The sequence below is a fragment of the Magnolia sinica genome, chromosome 3 (assembly GCF_029962835.1).
Source record: "Magnolia sinica isolate HGM2019 chromosome 3, MsV1, whole genome shotgun sequence".
Classification (NCBI taxonomy): domain Eukaryota; kingdom Viridiplantae; phylum Streptophyta; class Magnoliopsida; order Magnoliales; family Magnoliaceae; genus Magnolia; species Magnolia sinica.
In genome coordinates, this window is record NC_080575.1 from 4,428,014 (window position 1) to 4,445,056 (window position 17,043).

Below are 17,043 nucleotides of genomic sequence, written 5' to 3' on the forward strand. Positions count from 1 at the left end.
TTCCGATTGATATGACCGATTTGTCGATTCTAATTATCGATCGATTCCGATTGTCATGGCCGATTGCCGATTCCGATTTGCCCATTCTGATTATCGATCGATTCCAATAATTGAGGTCAATTCTGATTTGTCGAGGCCGATTGTATAGGTTGATTCCGATTAACGAGGCCGAGTATCGAAGCCGATTCTGATTTGTCGAGACCGATTGTATAGGCCTATTCCGATTATCGAGGCTGAGTGTTGAGGCCGATTCCGAGTGTCGATTCCGATTGTTGAGGCCGATTTCGATTGTTGAGGTCGATTGTCGAGACCTATGTGATGTATATGCGGCTCGTATTTAAGGACCATTGTGATGTGTATTTAGCCTGTGTTTAAGTTCCAATGTGATGTATATGAGGCCTATGTGATGAGGCCCATTGTGATGTAATTAAGGGCTAGGCGATGAAGCCCATTGTGATGTACGTTAGGCCCATGTGAAAGACCCCATCGTAATGTGTATTAAGCTCTTGAGTGAGGCCTATGGTGTTGTATATCAGGCTCTTTGTGAGGCCATGGGTCCACTATATGTTAGGCTCTATTTGGGCCACCCCTTAGGGGTAATGTTGGCTAAATGTCCACATTGTCGAGACTGATTATCGAGGCCGATTGTTGATACCGATTATGATTATGTGACGGCATAGCATCATGATACATGCTCATATGCATCATTTACATGTTTGATATGAGATATGGTTGACCGTTGCATATGCCATGAGGCAGGTTGTTCATGGGACTCCCTGATGGGCGGAGTTGCTCCACATGAGCACACGGTATGCACAGGATTGATGTATGATTGGACTATGTGACTCATGCATCTAGCATTTTGTGATTTTGATTACTCTACGCCCTAGCGACATCAGGGCTGTAGCCTCCACATGCATATCGTGGATGACTAGATGGGACACTGACAATCTGTTCTACATAGGGTGCTATATATATCCTTGGGTGAAAGTCCCAGAACCCTCTTGGTTCTAGAGTTTGCTCCAACGTCTAGACCGAGTGGATGTATGAGCACATGAGGGCCGTATACCGTTAAGCCGCGTCTCCCACTGTGTCGTGGTCTGTTGGAAGGGAAAATGGCCTTACCTGCCTGAGAGGAGGGGGTAATGCTAAGCTGAGTCTGACCAGCTCGAGGAATGGGTCCGCTATCCACGAGCCGGGCCCGATATTGGCAGACGGATAGTGAGGTCTCTTCCACCCACCTTGTTGCGCACAATGAAGCGACAATCTGGTTTGGAGTGTAATAAACCCCGATGATTCCCCAGAGAGGAACCGTATTGATATGTGGACTTATTGAGTAGGAATTACATATTCATTCATTCATTTACTATCCACTCGAGCTGGTAGTGCGCAACTAATTATTGTGTAGGGATTACATACCCATTCATCCACTTGCGCACCACCAGTCCGAGCGGATAGTGAATGAATGAATGAATAAGTATGCAACTCTTGCTCAATAAGTCCACATATCAGTACAGTTCATCTTTGGGATCATCACGGGGTCTAGTACACTCTACACCAGCTTGTCGCCCTATCAAGCGCACAACTGGGTAAGTTAAAAAGACCTCACTATCCGCCTGCCAGTAGTTGGCCAATATATTCCCGGCATGTTGATCGTGAACCCATTCACGAGCTTGTCAAACTCAGCCTAGCTATGCCTACTCCCTCAGGCGGGCAAGGCCACACCCCCTCCCAACCGACCACGACACAGTAGGAGATGCGACCTACTGGTATACGACCCTCATGCCCTCATATATATCCACTCGGTCTCGACGTTGGGGCATCCTCTGGTACCAAGAGGGTTTATGAATTTTCACCCAGGGCCATTTATGACAGCCCGATGCTAGAACAGATTTTCGGTGTCCCATATGGCCATCCACAATATGCTTGTGGAGGCTATGGCTCTGATGTCGTTAGGACGTACAGTAATCATAATGCAAAATGCGTGAGTCATACGATCCAATCATGCATAAATCCTGCGCATACCGTGCGCTCATGTTAAATAACCTCCGCCTATCAGGGAGTCTCATAACAACCTGATCAATGAAATATGCAATGATCAACCACATCTCATAACAAGCATGCAGATGATGCGTATAAGCATATATCATGATGTTATGCTATCATATACTTATAATCGGTATCAATAACTAGCATCGATAATCGATCTCGACAATGTGGACATTCAAGCAACATTGCCCCCAAGGAATGGCCCACATAGAGCTTAACATATAGTGGACCGATGGCCTCACACAAGGGCTAAAAATACAACATCATGGGCCTCACTTAAGATCTTAATACACATCACGACGGGCCTTTCATATGGGCCTAACACACATCACAATGGGCTCCATAGCCTGGCTCTCAAATGCACCACAATGGGCCTCATACAATTATAATGGGTTGCGTCACATGGGCCTATATACATCGGATAGGCCACGTCCCATGGGCTTCGAATACATCACAATAGGCCACAACCCCATCGGTCCAAAACACATTGCAATAGGCCTCTCACACGAGTCCATTATGCATCACATCAAGATGGGCCCCAATGGATGGCCATAAATACGTCACATTGGGCCTCATATACATCAAGTGGGCCGCATCACATGGGTCACATATACATCAGAATGGGCCTCTAACACCGGCCTAATAAACATTACAAAGGGTCGCATCTCATGGGCCTTATATACATTACTTTAGACTTCGACAATCGGAATCGACCTCAACAATTGGAATCGGCCTCAACCAAATGGAATCGGCCTTGATAATCGGAATCGGCCTTGATATGTGGAATTGGCCTCGACCAAACGGAATCAGCCCCGATCAAACGGGATCGGCCGCAACCAAACGGAATCGGCCTCGAAAATCGGTCTCGATAAATCAGAATTGACGATAATCGGAATCGGTAAATCGATCACAACAATCGGAATCGATCAATAATCAGAATTGACAACTCGGTCACGTCAGTCGGAATCGACAATCGGTCATGATAATCGGCCTCGATCACTAATCGGTAATTGGTAAATCGGTCACTTCAATTAGAATCGGCAATCGGTCACGATAATCGGAATCAATCGATAATCAGAATTGGCAAATCGGTTACAATAATCGGAATCGATCGATAATTAGAATCGGCAAATCAGTCACGTCAATTAGACTCGACAATCGATTACGACAATCGGAATCGATAGATAATTAGAATTGGCAAATCGGTCACAACAATCAGAATCGATTGATAATCATAATTGGCAAATTAGTCACAATAATCGGAATTGATCGATAATCAGAATCAATAAATCAGTCACATCAATTGTAATCGGCCTATACAATCGGCCTCGACAAATCGGAATCGGCTTCGACACTTGGACGAACAAGGCTTAAGGGAAGGTCACAATGTGGACATTAAACCATCATTGCCCATCAATGTGGCCATTTAACCAACATTGCTCCCAAGGAGTGGCCCACATAGAGTCAAATGTATAGTGGGCCCATGGCCTCACACAAAGGCCTAATATACATCGCAATGGGCCTCACTCAAGGGCCACATATACACCACATCGGGCCTCACTAAATGGGCCACAAATACATTACAACGGGCCACATATCGGGGCCTATATATATCACAATGGGCCGCATCTTATGGGCTAAGAATACATCACAATGGGCCTTATCGCACGGGCTTTAAATACATAACAGGTGGGCCCTGCATATGGGCCTTATACACATCAAGTGGGCTACATCAATGGGCCACACTAATGAGCTTCATACTCATCAAGTGGGCCATAATTGCATCAAGGTGGGCCTTAGCGGATGAGCCACCAATACATTAAGGTGGGCCACATATACGGACTACACCAATGGGCCGCACCAACTACAAGTGGGCCGTATCAATGGGCCACAACTACATCCGGGTGAGCCCCATGGATGGACCATAATTACATCAAGGTAGGACCCACTATATTCTCCATCCAATCTGTTCCCAAGGTCACAAAGACCTGGACAGGAGGAAGGAACAAATATTATATTAATTCAAAACTTCTGTAACCCGAAATGGGATTTCAATGGTAGATGTTCAAACCCACTGCCTTTTGTAATGTGGTCTACCTGATAACTAGATCTGCCTTATTTTTAGTCTCAATCCTTGAGATAGACTTGCCAAATGGATGGGTGGTTTAGATGCAACACATATGGCAGCGGGCCCCCATAGGACTGTTAACATCATGGGGCCCACTGATGGGCGGCATGGATAAAGCACATACATTGTGGTGGGGTCCATGCACGTGGCTGTCCACCAAATGAATGAATAGTTTGGATGGAAAACATCCATCATGGTGGGGCCGTGCTTGGCACGCCAGATAGGTGGACGGTATGGATACTACACACACATCATGGTGGGGTCCAGGAGCGTGGCCCAACACGTCAATGGATGGACGGCCCTGAATAACGCAGTAAGGTGGGCTTCCACGTGGATGTGGCCCCACCATAGTATACATACACACACATCTGGTGGGTCTCACGTGGGGTCCACCATATTATATTATATTATATAATGCAATATTATATATATATATATATATATATATATATATATATATATATATAAGGGGAACCAGATCCACAGTGTTGATTCACATGCGACCCACATGGGAGTGGCCCACCATAACGTTTTTATATATAAAAAAATATTATATTATTAATATATATATATATATATATATATATATATATATATATATATATATATATATATTACATACATAATATTTATATAATATTTATAATATAATATATTACATATACAATATTTATAATATAATATCAAACCATCCAGTCCAGCGTCCAGATCTTCTGGACGTGCTGGACTGACGGTGGATGCGATCTGGACGCTGGACTGACGGTGGATGCAAGGCACATACATTCAAGATGGGTCCCACGATGGACGAACGGTGTGGATGATACCCATACAATCAAGATGGGACCACAAACCTTGCTGACGCTGCACAGCAGCTGCAGCTGCTGGCCAGCTCAGATGAACGGTTTGGATGTATAGATGAACGGCGTGGGATAAAATACATGTCATCAAGGTGGGCCCCCACCCCACACCTGTAGCACGTGTGGGTGGGTCCCACGTCCATCAGAGGGACGGGCAGCGTGCATAAAATGTATACATCACAGTGACTCTCACACGTCCAGATCTGGACGGTGAGAGTTCTCACGTACATCAAGATGGCCACGGACGGCTTGGATAGGATACAAGGGTCAAGTGGCTCCACACGTGTGGGACCCATCGGTTATATACATATATAATATATGTATACTATAAGATATAATATTATGTATTATTATAAAAAATATATATATAAATTCTTTTAAAACGTACAGGCTCTAGACGTTGGGTAGCATCAAGGGGGAAGTCCATGTACTGGGCGCAGCACGGCCCACAAGGTGGGTCCCACGGCCGATGGCCAGTGTGGGTAAAACACATACATCACACGGCCACATGGCCTGGTCGATGGTGTGGATTTTGCATGGACATCATGGTGGGTCCCACGCCACATATCATCACCATCATCAACAAAATAAAAGTAGAGAGAGAGACCGATGGAGTAGGGGCCCCTTAATACAATGCATACATTATGATGGGTCCCACTATATGTGGGTCCTCAAATCATCAAAATTTCACAAATCAAATCATAAAATACACCCACCATTAGATCCTAGACTCTTTCTATTACCGATGTGATATAGAGCTCCAAGGGCGCATTTTCAACGGTTGAGATGATCTTTAGATGGTGGAGATGGGAGCTAGGAAGTGAGCCACACTAAGCTTTCTCTCATGGAGGGGTTGAGACGTTGGAGTTGCTTGGATAATGAGAGAGAATGAGAGAGAGAGGGAGATGTTGTAAGAGAGAGAGGGATGGGTGTGAGTGATGGAGTGATGAGTGATGGGCATGTACTTGATATGTAAGAGAGAGTTGACTTAGGAAATGGCTTATATACTTGGGGATGGGATGGAGTGATGAGTTGTACTTTGATTGATTGATGAAATTGATTTGACATGTTGTAGAGATTTTCTTGGGATTACAAACACGCGGCCTTTCCTCGAATTGAACACGAGCCCACATCTCCTGGCTTGGGTATCGCCTTGGCGCGTGAGATGCGGAGTCAGAATCGCGGCAACGGCGCGGTCATACTCGTACAAGTCTCGGGTCGAGTCGACTCTGGAATACAAGATACGACTCGGGGTCGCGCACAACTGCTGATAAAAGTTTGAGGGTTGCCGGAATTCGACCGAGAAGATCACGGAAGCCTATGAAACGGTACGGGCTAGGATACGGGTACTACGTTTGTGGCCCTATGAATGAACTTATATGGGGAGGATTTCTCACAAACATCACAATGGGCCCCATAAAGGTTTCTCATGGTTGACGCTCATTCAACACTGTTTCCTGTAATGTGGTACACTTGAGATTTGGATATACCTCATTTTTGGTCTCATATCATAAAATGATGTGGAAAAATATATGGACGGCATGGATGAAAAGCATACATCATGGTGGGGCCCACAGACCACTGACCATCCGCCATTGGCTGGTTACAGGCGGAGTACCCAATCTGTTTCCGTGACAGGAGGGGTATTTTCATCCTCAAATTCACTGTCCGTACTAGCAGGTCTAAGTTCCCAAACTAAGTTTGTATTGCTTCATAAAAACTGTTGGATAAAAGGTGGGGTCCACAGTTACAAATTTCTCAAAAGAGATCAACGTTATGTGAGCCCCACAGTTATGTATTTATTATATCCACATCGTTCATCCATATTTCGAGATCATTTCAGAGCATTATCAAAAAAAAAAAAACCGTTTCCAAAGATCAATTGGACCACACCATAAAGATTAGTGGGAAAATTGATTTTCACCGTTAAAATTTTTGTATGGCCCACCATAACATTTAATATCCATCCAATCTATTCACAAGGTCACAATGACCTGGATGAAGAGGGAAAACAAATTTCATAATGATCCAAAACTTCTGTAACCCCTAAAAGGGTTTCAATGGTCGACGTTCAACTCCCCACTACCTTTTACATTGTGGTCCACTTGATAGTTAGATCTGTCTTATTTTTCGTCTCAAACCTTAATATAAGCTCACCAAATAGATGGACAGTTTGGATATAACACAGACCTCATGATGGGACCCATAAAAGCAACGAAAATTCTACGGAAAAAATATTCCCCAGTCTGGCAGTTTTTTTTTTTTTTTAACAAGGAGAACTTTCCCTTACATTTTTCTCTAATACATAATTATGTAAATATGTATATATAAGTATATAAAAATATTTTTCTATCTTTCAATCATTTCTTTGCCTATTTATTTAACAAGCATATCTCCTAAACTAGAATGAGTTACTTAACTTACCACATATGATGGATTACAAATAAAACATCATTGTGGGGGCATAACAAGGATTCTACTATGAAACCACAGTTTCCTGTGATATAATCCACTTGATATTTCAATATGCCACCATTTTGGGTTAAAACCCTTTAGACGGAAAAACGGATGAACGTCATGGATAGTCCACATACATTCAAGGCGGGCCCAACTCAGTTTTTTTTTTTTTGGACTGAGGATAGATAGTCTCTCAAAAAAAGTCATTCTCATCTTTATTAATGATTTAACTAGCACTCAATCTGTTGGTTGCCTCCCTGAATTTCTACGTTGCCTCGCTGAATTTTACGCTCCCTCGCTTAATTCTTAGGTTGCCTCGCTGAATTTCTACGTTGCCTCGCTCAATTTCTAGGTTGCCTCACTCAATTTTTAGCTTCCCTTGCTCAATTTTTAGGTTGCCTCGTTCAATTTATAGGTTACCTTGCTGAATTTATAGGTTCCCTCTCTCAATTTCTAGCTTCCCTCGCTTAATTTCTAGCTTCCTCTAGCTTCCCTAACTCAATTCCTAAATTTTCTCGTTGAATTTTCACGTTGCCTCACTCAATTCCTAAGTTGCCTCGCTCAATTTATAGGTTGCCTCGCTGAATTTCTAGGTTTCCTCGCTCAAATTCTAGCTTCCCTCGCTCAATTTCTAACTTCCCTCACTCAATTCCTAGGTTGCCTCGCTCAAATCCTAGGTTCCCTCACTCAATTTATAGGTTCCCTCACTCAATTTCTATGTTACCTCGCTTAATTCTTAGGTTGTCTCGCTCAATTTCTAGGTTCCCTCGCTTAATTCATAGGTTGCCTCGCTCAATTTCTAGCTTCCCTCGCTCAATTCCTAGGTTGCCTCGCTCAATTGATAAGTTGCCTCGCTCAATTTCTAGGTTCCCTCGCTCAATTGTAGCTTTCCTCGCTCAATTCTTAGGTTCCCTCGGTTGCCTCACTCAAATCCTACGTTGCCTCACTGAATTCCTACGTTGCCTCGCTCAAATCCTACATTGCCTCCCTCAATTCTTAGGTTCCATCGCTCAATTCCTAAGTTGTCTTGCTCAATTTCTAGCTTTCCTCGCTCAATTCCTAGGTTGGCTTGCTGAATTCCTACTTTGCCTCGCTCAATTTCTAAGTTCCCTCGCTGAATTTCTAGGTTCCCTCACTCAAATCCTATGTTGCCTCGCTGAATTTATAGGTTCCCTCACTTAATTTATAGCTTCCCTTGCTTAATTCCTAGGATTCCTCGTTGAATTTTTACGTTGCCTTGCTCAATTCCTAGGTTTGCTCGCTCAATTCCTACGTTGCCTTGCTCAATTTCTAGCTTCCCTCGCTCAATTCCTATGTCGCCTCGCTCAATTCCTACGTTGCCTCGCTAAAATCCTATGTTGCCTCACTCAATTCTTAGGTTCCCTCACTCAATTCCTAAGTTGCCTCGCTCAATTCCTAGGCTGCCTCGCTCAATTCCTACTTTGCCTTACTTAATTTATAGGTTCCCTCGCTTAATTTTTAGCTTCCCTCGCTCAATTCCTAGGATGCATCGCTGGATTTTTATGTTGCCTCGCTCAATTCCCAGGTTCCCTCGCTTAATTCCTACGTTGCCTCGCTCAATTTATAGCTTCCCTGCTCAATTTATACATTGCCTCGCTGAATTTCTAGCTTCCCTCGCTCAATTCGTAGGTCTTCCCTTGCTCAATTTCTAGGTTGTCTTGCTTAATTCATTAGTTGCCTTGTTGAATATTTACGTTGCCTCACTCAATTGCTGGGTTCCCTCACTCAATTTATATGTTGCCTTGCTCAATTCTTAGGTTGCCTCACTCAATTCATAGGTTGCCTCGCTAAATTTCTACGTTGCCTCGCTCAATTGCTAGGTTGCCTCGCTCAATTCCTAGGTTCTTTCACTGAATTTCTAGCTTCCCTCACTTAATTCCTAAGTTGTCTCGCTCAATTTCTAGCTTCCCTTACTCAATTCCTAGGTTCCCTCGCTCAATTTTTAGGTCGCCTTGTTGAATTTTTAGCTTCCCTCGCTCAATTCCTACATTGTCTAGCTCAATTCATAGGTTTCCTTGCTGAATTTCTAGCTTCTTTTGCTCAATTTCTAGCTTCCCTCGCTTAATTCATAGGTTGCCTCGCTGAATTTCTACGTTGCCTCGCTCACTTCGTAGGTTCCTTCGCTCAATTTATATATTGCCTCGCTCAGTTCCTAAGTTGTCTCGCTCAAATCCTAGGTTCTCTTGCTCAATTTTTAGGTTGCTTCGCTGAATTTCTAGCTTCCCTCACTCAATTCCTAGGCTGCCTCGCTCAATTCATAGGTTCCCTGGCTCAATTTCTAGCTTCCCTCGCTTAATTCGTAGGTTGCCTCGCTCAAATTCTAGGTTGTCTCGCTCAAATCCTATGTTCCCTCGCGAATTTTTAGCTTCCCTCGCTAAATTTCTAGCTTCCCTCGCTCAATTCCTAGGTTGCCTTGCTCAATTTGTAGGTTTCCTCGCTTAAATCCTATGTTCCCTTGATCATTTCATAGGTTTTCTCGCTCAATTCTAGCTTCCCTCGCTCAATTTGTAGGTTGCCTCGCTCAATTTGTAGGTTGCCTCAGATGTGATCATGTGCTTGTGGCATATCCAAGAGTTGGAATTTCATCATTTTGAAGTAAAATATATATTTTAATGAAATTATTATAGACAATATGTCAATCATTACATACATACCTAATTAAATATGTTAAACTTGATTTAATAATTAAATTCAAAGCCTCATAAATATGTTATGCATAGCTACTCCATTCTTACTTTGAACTATTTTTGCTTCATTCTTATCTTTTTTCTACTACTTTTTATCATTTTAACTCGCAAATCATCACCCCGTTATCTTTCCAAGCTCTCAAAGCTCAATTCTTAAGTTTTTATCTTACTTTTTGCTATTTTATTATTTTTGATACTTTTCATATTGGACACAACTCCTAAAATTCAAGAGATGAAGAGCTATAATTAAACTAAAACTTCTAATAAAAAAGTAAAAGTTTCAATCCCCGTTGCTTTTTACACTCTGGTCACTTGATGCTTAGATCTTTCTTATTTTTCTGCTCAAGACTTGAGACGAGCTAATCCAATGGATGTACGATTTACACATAACGCATTCCTCATGGGACCACATAATTTGCTGACGTCAGTGCGCCAGCTATACAGCTGGTGTGTGGTACACCAGCCAATCCGCTTCCTGATCCACCAAGGTGGATGGGACACTGACTGTGGGGCCCACTTGTTTGTGGACACTAGTAATTGGCGGGCACTTGTTTGTTTAAACAGAGTCATTAAGAATTTTCAATGTTAACCGTTTAATAAATGTCTAGGAATCTGATCATCAGATAATTAAAAAAAAAAAAAAAAGCTTAATGTTTGGTCCATGGTGCATCAGGGAGCCATGGTTTAAACCGTTTAATTTGAAAAAAATTCTTTTATAAGTAATTTGAAAGTGCCAGCGTATCATCCATCTAGCTCTCCCGGAGTATTGAAGTTTTTCTTCCCCCTTTCTGTCTCTCCTTCTCTCTCTCTCAAAACGTCATCTCGTTTTGATGTCCCCCTCTCTTCTCACTTTTCTGAAAAGCAGTCTCTCTCTCTCTTAAAACGTCATCTCGTTTAGATGTCCCTATCTCTTCTCACTTTTGTGCAGAGCAGAAGAACCGAGGGCTTGAAAGTTCAGACAAGTAAGCCCTCTTTTTTTTTTTTTTGGCCTTTGCATGCTATGTTACTTCATTGTTTAAACAGAGCTTTTCTTTATTATTATTATTATCGTTTTTTTTTTATAACTTTTTCCTCTTGAAATGGTGTGACCCAGTCGAAACTTGGGGTGGGGTGGCCTGTGGAATGCAAGGGCACACTTGGGGTGGGCGGCCCGTGTGAGGCGGAAGGCTTTTGTCAGGCGGGCCCCACCCATGTGAGGCATAACCCATGTGATGTGGGGCCTACGAGGAGTTATGCCGAGGTGCTAACCAAGGGATGCGGGCCTGGGCTATGAGATAAAGGGATTTATTCGTCATGCTCTATCAGTTCGCGCTTTTAGGGCCGGTTTGGATGCCTGTAAGTTGGGTAAGTGGGAAGTGACTTACAGGGAAGTCACAGGTGGTGTTTGGGGGAGAAAAATCACGTGTAAGTAACTTACAACCTGTAAGTCACTTACAGGCAAATCTACCAAAAAACTGCAGGGGGATGGGGTTGGGAAGTCACTTCCCTGTAAGTCACTTACAGGCTCAACGGTCAGATTTTTAAAAAGAGGGGAAGAGGGAGAAACGCACCAACCCACCAAATCTCTCTCCATCTCTGCAATCTCTCGCTGCAGTTACTGCCTTCTGTCTCTTCTCCTCCTAAAACGGTAGGGTTTCATCTACCCTTTTTCTCTCCTTTGAAAACGGGAGTGGTTTGACGTTACTCTATAAGGCACGCTGGCATCCAAACAGTCACTTATACGCACCTGCGTATTTTTTCACACGTGTCATGGGCCTCTAATCCGAACAGACCATGTGATATAGCATCCCATGAAACCGTCAGGGACTGTGGCCTGTGGTTGGTGATCCTGTAGATCGTTTATCTGGTTGGTCTCACTGTGGCCTGTGGTTGATGATCCTGTGATGTACTCGCAGTGTTGGTGAATCTCTTAGATTGCACAGTTAGAATGCAGGTAATTTAACGATCTACATCAGTGTTGGTGAATCTCTTAGATCCTGAGCATCAAACTCCTCATTAGAGAATGAGAAAAACTTTGATGATAGAGTGGGATTGATGATGCGCTGGCCCTTGGAAATTACATCAGATTGCACAGTTGGAATGCAAGTGATTTAATTATTAGATTTTCTATTAATGTTTTTAAGCTTATCCTCAATGCTTAAATTTAGTTATTACTCCATATTATAGATTTTTTGAATTCGTGGGCCCACTTTTTATAGCCCACTTGATGATTGGTTTAGCTTAATAATTATCTCAAATGTTCATCTTGATGGGCTTAACAAAATAACATATTTGATCCCATGTTTTTTTATATGATTATAACAATTTAGAACGATTCCCCAATCTAAGCTATGCTCGATGTGAATATACAGCTTTCTACCTGTAAGTTGTGAATATACAGCTTTCTACCTGTAAGTAACTTACAGGTTATCCAAACAGAAAAAGTAACTCACCTTTAAGTGATTTACAACTTACATCCAAACAGGTTACCTGTAAGTAACTTTCACCTGTAAGTCACTTACAGGTAAGTCACTTACAACTTAAAAGAACTTACAGGCATCCAAACAGGCCCTTAGAGCAAGTGGTTAATTGTCTTACATTAAAATTTCTCTTTTATTTATTTATTTATTTTTTAAATTCCTTTTCCTTCTTCTTCTCATTTCTAACAAATGGGGCAAATGGTTAAGTGATCCGGTCCATTGGTCGGCCAGGCCCCACTGTGGATGGACTAGGCCACGGACATTCCCTCCATAGGACAATCCTTGCCTTCTGATTTGTATCCGACAGTTGAAAACGGAAATACATCAATTGTCCACATTCAACTGAATACCCAAGATTGTTTGCTGGGATCTTCCAATCTAGGAGAGTTTGGGCGATGATCCATCCACGGTTGGACATAGCAGATTAGTGATCTGGAATATCTGAGCAATGGGTTCCACTTATTGGAAAGAAAACCAAGTACACCATGAAAAAGATTATGTAATTCTCTTGCATTCTGCCTTGACTTTATCATCAAATTTTTTTAATTTTTTTTTATAACATTTTTTTCTTGAATTGCCAACACACTCCACTCTCCAGATGCAGCACACGTGCACCTTGCAAATGTGTGGGACATTTGAGCAGTGCACATAAGGCTGCTCATCCTATGAATTATAACCATATGTAAAAATCAGGCCAATCCAATCAGTAAATGGGCCACATTCACATTGAATGGTGAACAATTGGCAGGTTTTTTTTTTTTTTTGCTCATACTGTCAATTCATTTGTGAGTGGTTGGCCCCATGTGATGAGTGGTCCAGCCTGATTTTTCGTAGAATCGTCTTTGAGATGGGGCCCAGCATATGCACCGTTCAGATGGCCCACACATGCCAATTTGGCATGTGCACGCTTGTAATGTTGCTTGAGGAAGGTTTTGGGTGAGCTGGGACCGGCAAGTGACTGGATTTTAGATGTTCGGATGATGAGCCCAGATCCAATACACAACTTTGTATGTGGGCACTGTGCATCTGAGTCCATTGAAGTACATTGCATGTTTTGTGTGTCTAAGTGCAGTTTAAGTGCTTGAGAGTGCATTTGTAGGTGTGTTTATGTTCATGTAAGTGCAGTTTAAGTGCTTCAAACTGCATTTGTAAGTGTGTTTATGTTCCTCTAAGTGCAATGTACTTCAATGCACTTATATGCACTTAAATGCATTTAGATGAACATAAACACACTTACAAATGCACTCCGAAGTACTTAAAATGCACTTAGACACACGAACATTGTAGATGTAGAAAGCTTTGCATTGGATCCGGGCTTATAAATGATTTTTTTTTTAAAAAAAAATTATATTATTATCTTATTCTTGGATTGTTATTCTGCCTCGCCATCTATACTTTCCTCTTTTCCTTTCACATTCTCATGAAATGTTCAGACATTCGACATCCATGGCTTCTCCTCCCTCCAATCCGCAATGCCGACGAACAGGCACTCCAAACTGGCGCTGCCCCGAGATGGCATTGCCAGGAAAAACTGTCTGTGAGAAGCATTGGTGGCAGTATATGCGAGACTACTTGAAGACGCTACTTTCTAATGAAAAAGATGACGAATGTGAGATCCTCAGCCCGAAAAATAACCAATCAAAGGGGAAGGGGAAGAGTCCGAATGGGGATGGCTCAAAAGGGAAGAAGGAGAAGAAGAGTCCGAACGGGGATGAATTGAAGGGGAAGAAGAGGAAGAGTCCGAATGGGGATGTATCAAAGGGGAAGAAGAGGAAGAGTCCGAATGGGGATGAATCAAAGGGAAAGAAGAGGAAGAGTCCAAATGGGGATGAATCAAAGGGGAAGAAGAAGAAGAGTCTGAACGATAACAGTTCAAAAGGGAATAAGAAGAGTAGAGCTGTGGAAGGAGAACGGGATAAGGTCAGAAAAAAGACGGGAAGGAAAATAGAAGATGGGTCTGGGAAAAAGGGACGTGTTGAGAACATAGGCATGCATTCGGAAGGATCTCTGGTACTAGATCCTTTGTTAATGTCTCCACAACCAAAAAAGGGTTTGCTTGTTGGAAATTCTGCTCTTTTGGAATTATTGAAGGATGGGACAGGAGATACTGCAAAGAGTGCAGCCCCAAATGCTAAAACAGAAGGAACTAGTCGGGAGTCTCCCACAATGCAAGATCAGAATCTGACTTTGTCTCCTCAGTTCATGGCTCGCAGAAGTCGTATCTTTGACTTCCTACCTCAAAACCCGCACTATCTTCCACTAGCAAGCTACAGTAGGGAAGTTCGCAAGGGAATTATTGGGGGGCTCGACATCGCTTTCGTTGCATTGTCTGAGAAATTCCTGACTTTGAAATCGGAAAATATCGGGTACGAAATTGGCGATGTCATGAAGCAGTTGTCGGACTTGGAACAGATGGGATACAATGTGCAGAAGCTGAAGCAACGGTTGGATTTCTTTGAGCGCTACTTAGCTCCTGAAGAAATGGTTATGAACTCTGAAACTGAAGCCAGAGCTCATGAGCTCAAAGTAGGCAGTGCTGAAGATAGAATTTCTGCATTTGCGTCTCGTATTTCCGAGTTGGAAAGGAAATTGAGAAGGTGAAGTCTGAAATCAGTTCAGCAAGAAATTATTTGAGCAATGGTAGATCCGATCGAAAACTTTTTGGCGCAGGCAGCAATCGTGAAGAAATATTCTTGCAATTTGAAGTCCGAGTTCATTGCTACCGCTCAATCTCCATGGTAGCGATGCTTTTGTTGTGGCAGCTTGAAAGCATCTTGGTGAGTATTAGTGAAATATCTCTTCTCCTCCTCCTTGATTTTCAGATCCTTCAAAACACTGGAATGCTTGAGTCAGATACTTGGGGCCCGTTTGGACACGCCTTCAAAAGGGATGTTTGACAATTGACACCTAAACAGTGTTTCGAGCCAGCCCCAGTTTAAGCCGTGCATTTGAATTCACTTTCACGAACCTTGTCTCATCTCTCATCTCCCACTTGGCAAAAAGGGCATGAAAAAGCCGACCTGACTGAAAAAGCAGGCATGAAACTGAAAACCCTTCTTGCCGAAACTCCCTTTTGCAGGAGTGCATCCAAACAGGCCCTTGGATCTTTGTGTGGTGATACTGGGATTTGAATTCAACTTCAGCTATTAGTTAGTAGAGTTTTCCTACGCCATACACATGTACAAGGCAACTCATCTAACAGGTCCGGCTCCATTGCTCAGTGGTAGACGGACTCTCTTTCAACACTGAGACCGGGGATCGAGTGCCCATGTGGTGTGAGTGGGTGTGTGAGTGTGTGGGGTGTGGGTGTGTGTGTAAGAAAGAAAAAAGAAAAAAAAAAGAAGGCAACTCATGTAATGCCATCGCATGACACATATCCATCATACCCAATCCATCTACCAGTGGCATACCACTATCAAGATTTCCTGGCCCACGAATCAGTCAGTCTACTAATCAGGTTAGCCAAACAGATCTTCTGCTGAAGAAAACCTGGCTAAGTTTTCTAATCTGCCTACCCATATATAAACCCACAATCCACCTGATGAGTGGACCAAGCAGATTTTTGGGTGAGACCATCTTCGAGGTCAGACCCAATTGGTGGATGGCTTGGATTCCTCACCCATCCATGACTCTGGCACACATGATGGTGTATTGATGGTAAGCAAACCTCTTGTTTGTTAAAAATTGTAGGAGATTGTGCTATTTGGACAATAAATTTAAGTACTGATATTGTTAAGAGCCTTAACATGATTTTACTTGTGCAGCAATCAATCCATGCTGTTCCTGTATCCTCAGAATTTGGACTTTTGAGGATCTGCTAAATCCAATCCTTGCTGTACTGGGACCCACATCAGCACTTGGGTAATGTAGGCTTCGTTATATATGCTACAACTGTTTGTATTGAAATCCTTATATATGCATACTTCTCTTTCTACTAGACTTCTAGAATTTGGAATGCTAATGTCTGTGTAGAATAGATACTCCCAACTTCAGCTGCTAGCTTTTCATCTTGCGCCTTGTTTTCTGACCTGCATCTACCTGCTCACATTACACATATGGCATACATGTGTGTCAATCCAGACCGTCTAAACCGTGTGGTCATTATGGATGGAGCATAGCCTGAAAATCACACTGATTGGTTGATCTTTCCTTTCTGATTTCACCTTTCGAAGAAACTGTCCATTCCTAGGACTAGATTCAAATGTTAAAATGGTGGGTGATTTATCACCCTCACATGATGTAAAAACATCCAACCATCCAATTGTGGATGGAACATTCTCTATTAAATCCCACTGATCTAAGCAATCCTAACCATCCAATTAATGGCGATCAAATGGATGGTTAGAAACAAAATAGTGACTGCTCCAAATTCAATGGAACAAATC

General features: G+C 42.6%; 1 protein-coding gene across 1 annotated transcript; it reads left to right on the forward strand.

The window, feature by feature from the left end:
- The first annotated feature begins 14,044 nt into the window (after positions 1 to 14,044).
- LOC131239338 (uncharacterized) lies at positions 14,045 to 16,595 on the forward strand. The gene is made up of 2 exons (XM_058236993.1): positions 14,045 to 15,435; positions 16,423 to 16,595. Exon 1 carries the CDS (start codon positions 14,084 to 14,086, stop codon positions 15,257 to 15,259), a length of 1,176 nt encoding a protein of 391 aa, XP_058092976.1. The 5' UTR covers positions 14,045 to 14,083; the 3' UTR covers positions 15,260 to 15,435; positions 16,423 to 16,595.
- The last annotated feature ends 448 nt before the right edge of the window (positions 16,596 to 17,043 follow it).

What these genes read in the sequence shown, in the direction of transcription:
- LOC131239338 (XM_058236993.1), top strand. Translation starts at nt 14,084, where the DNA reads ATGTTCAGACATTCGACATCCATGGCTTCTCCTCCCTCCAATCCGCAA.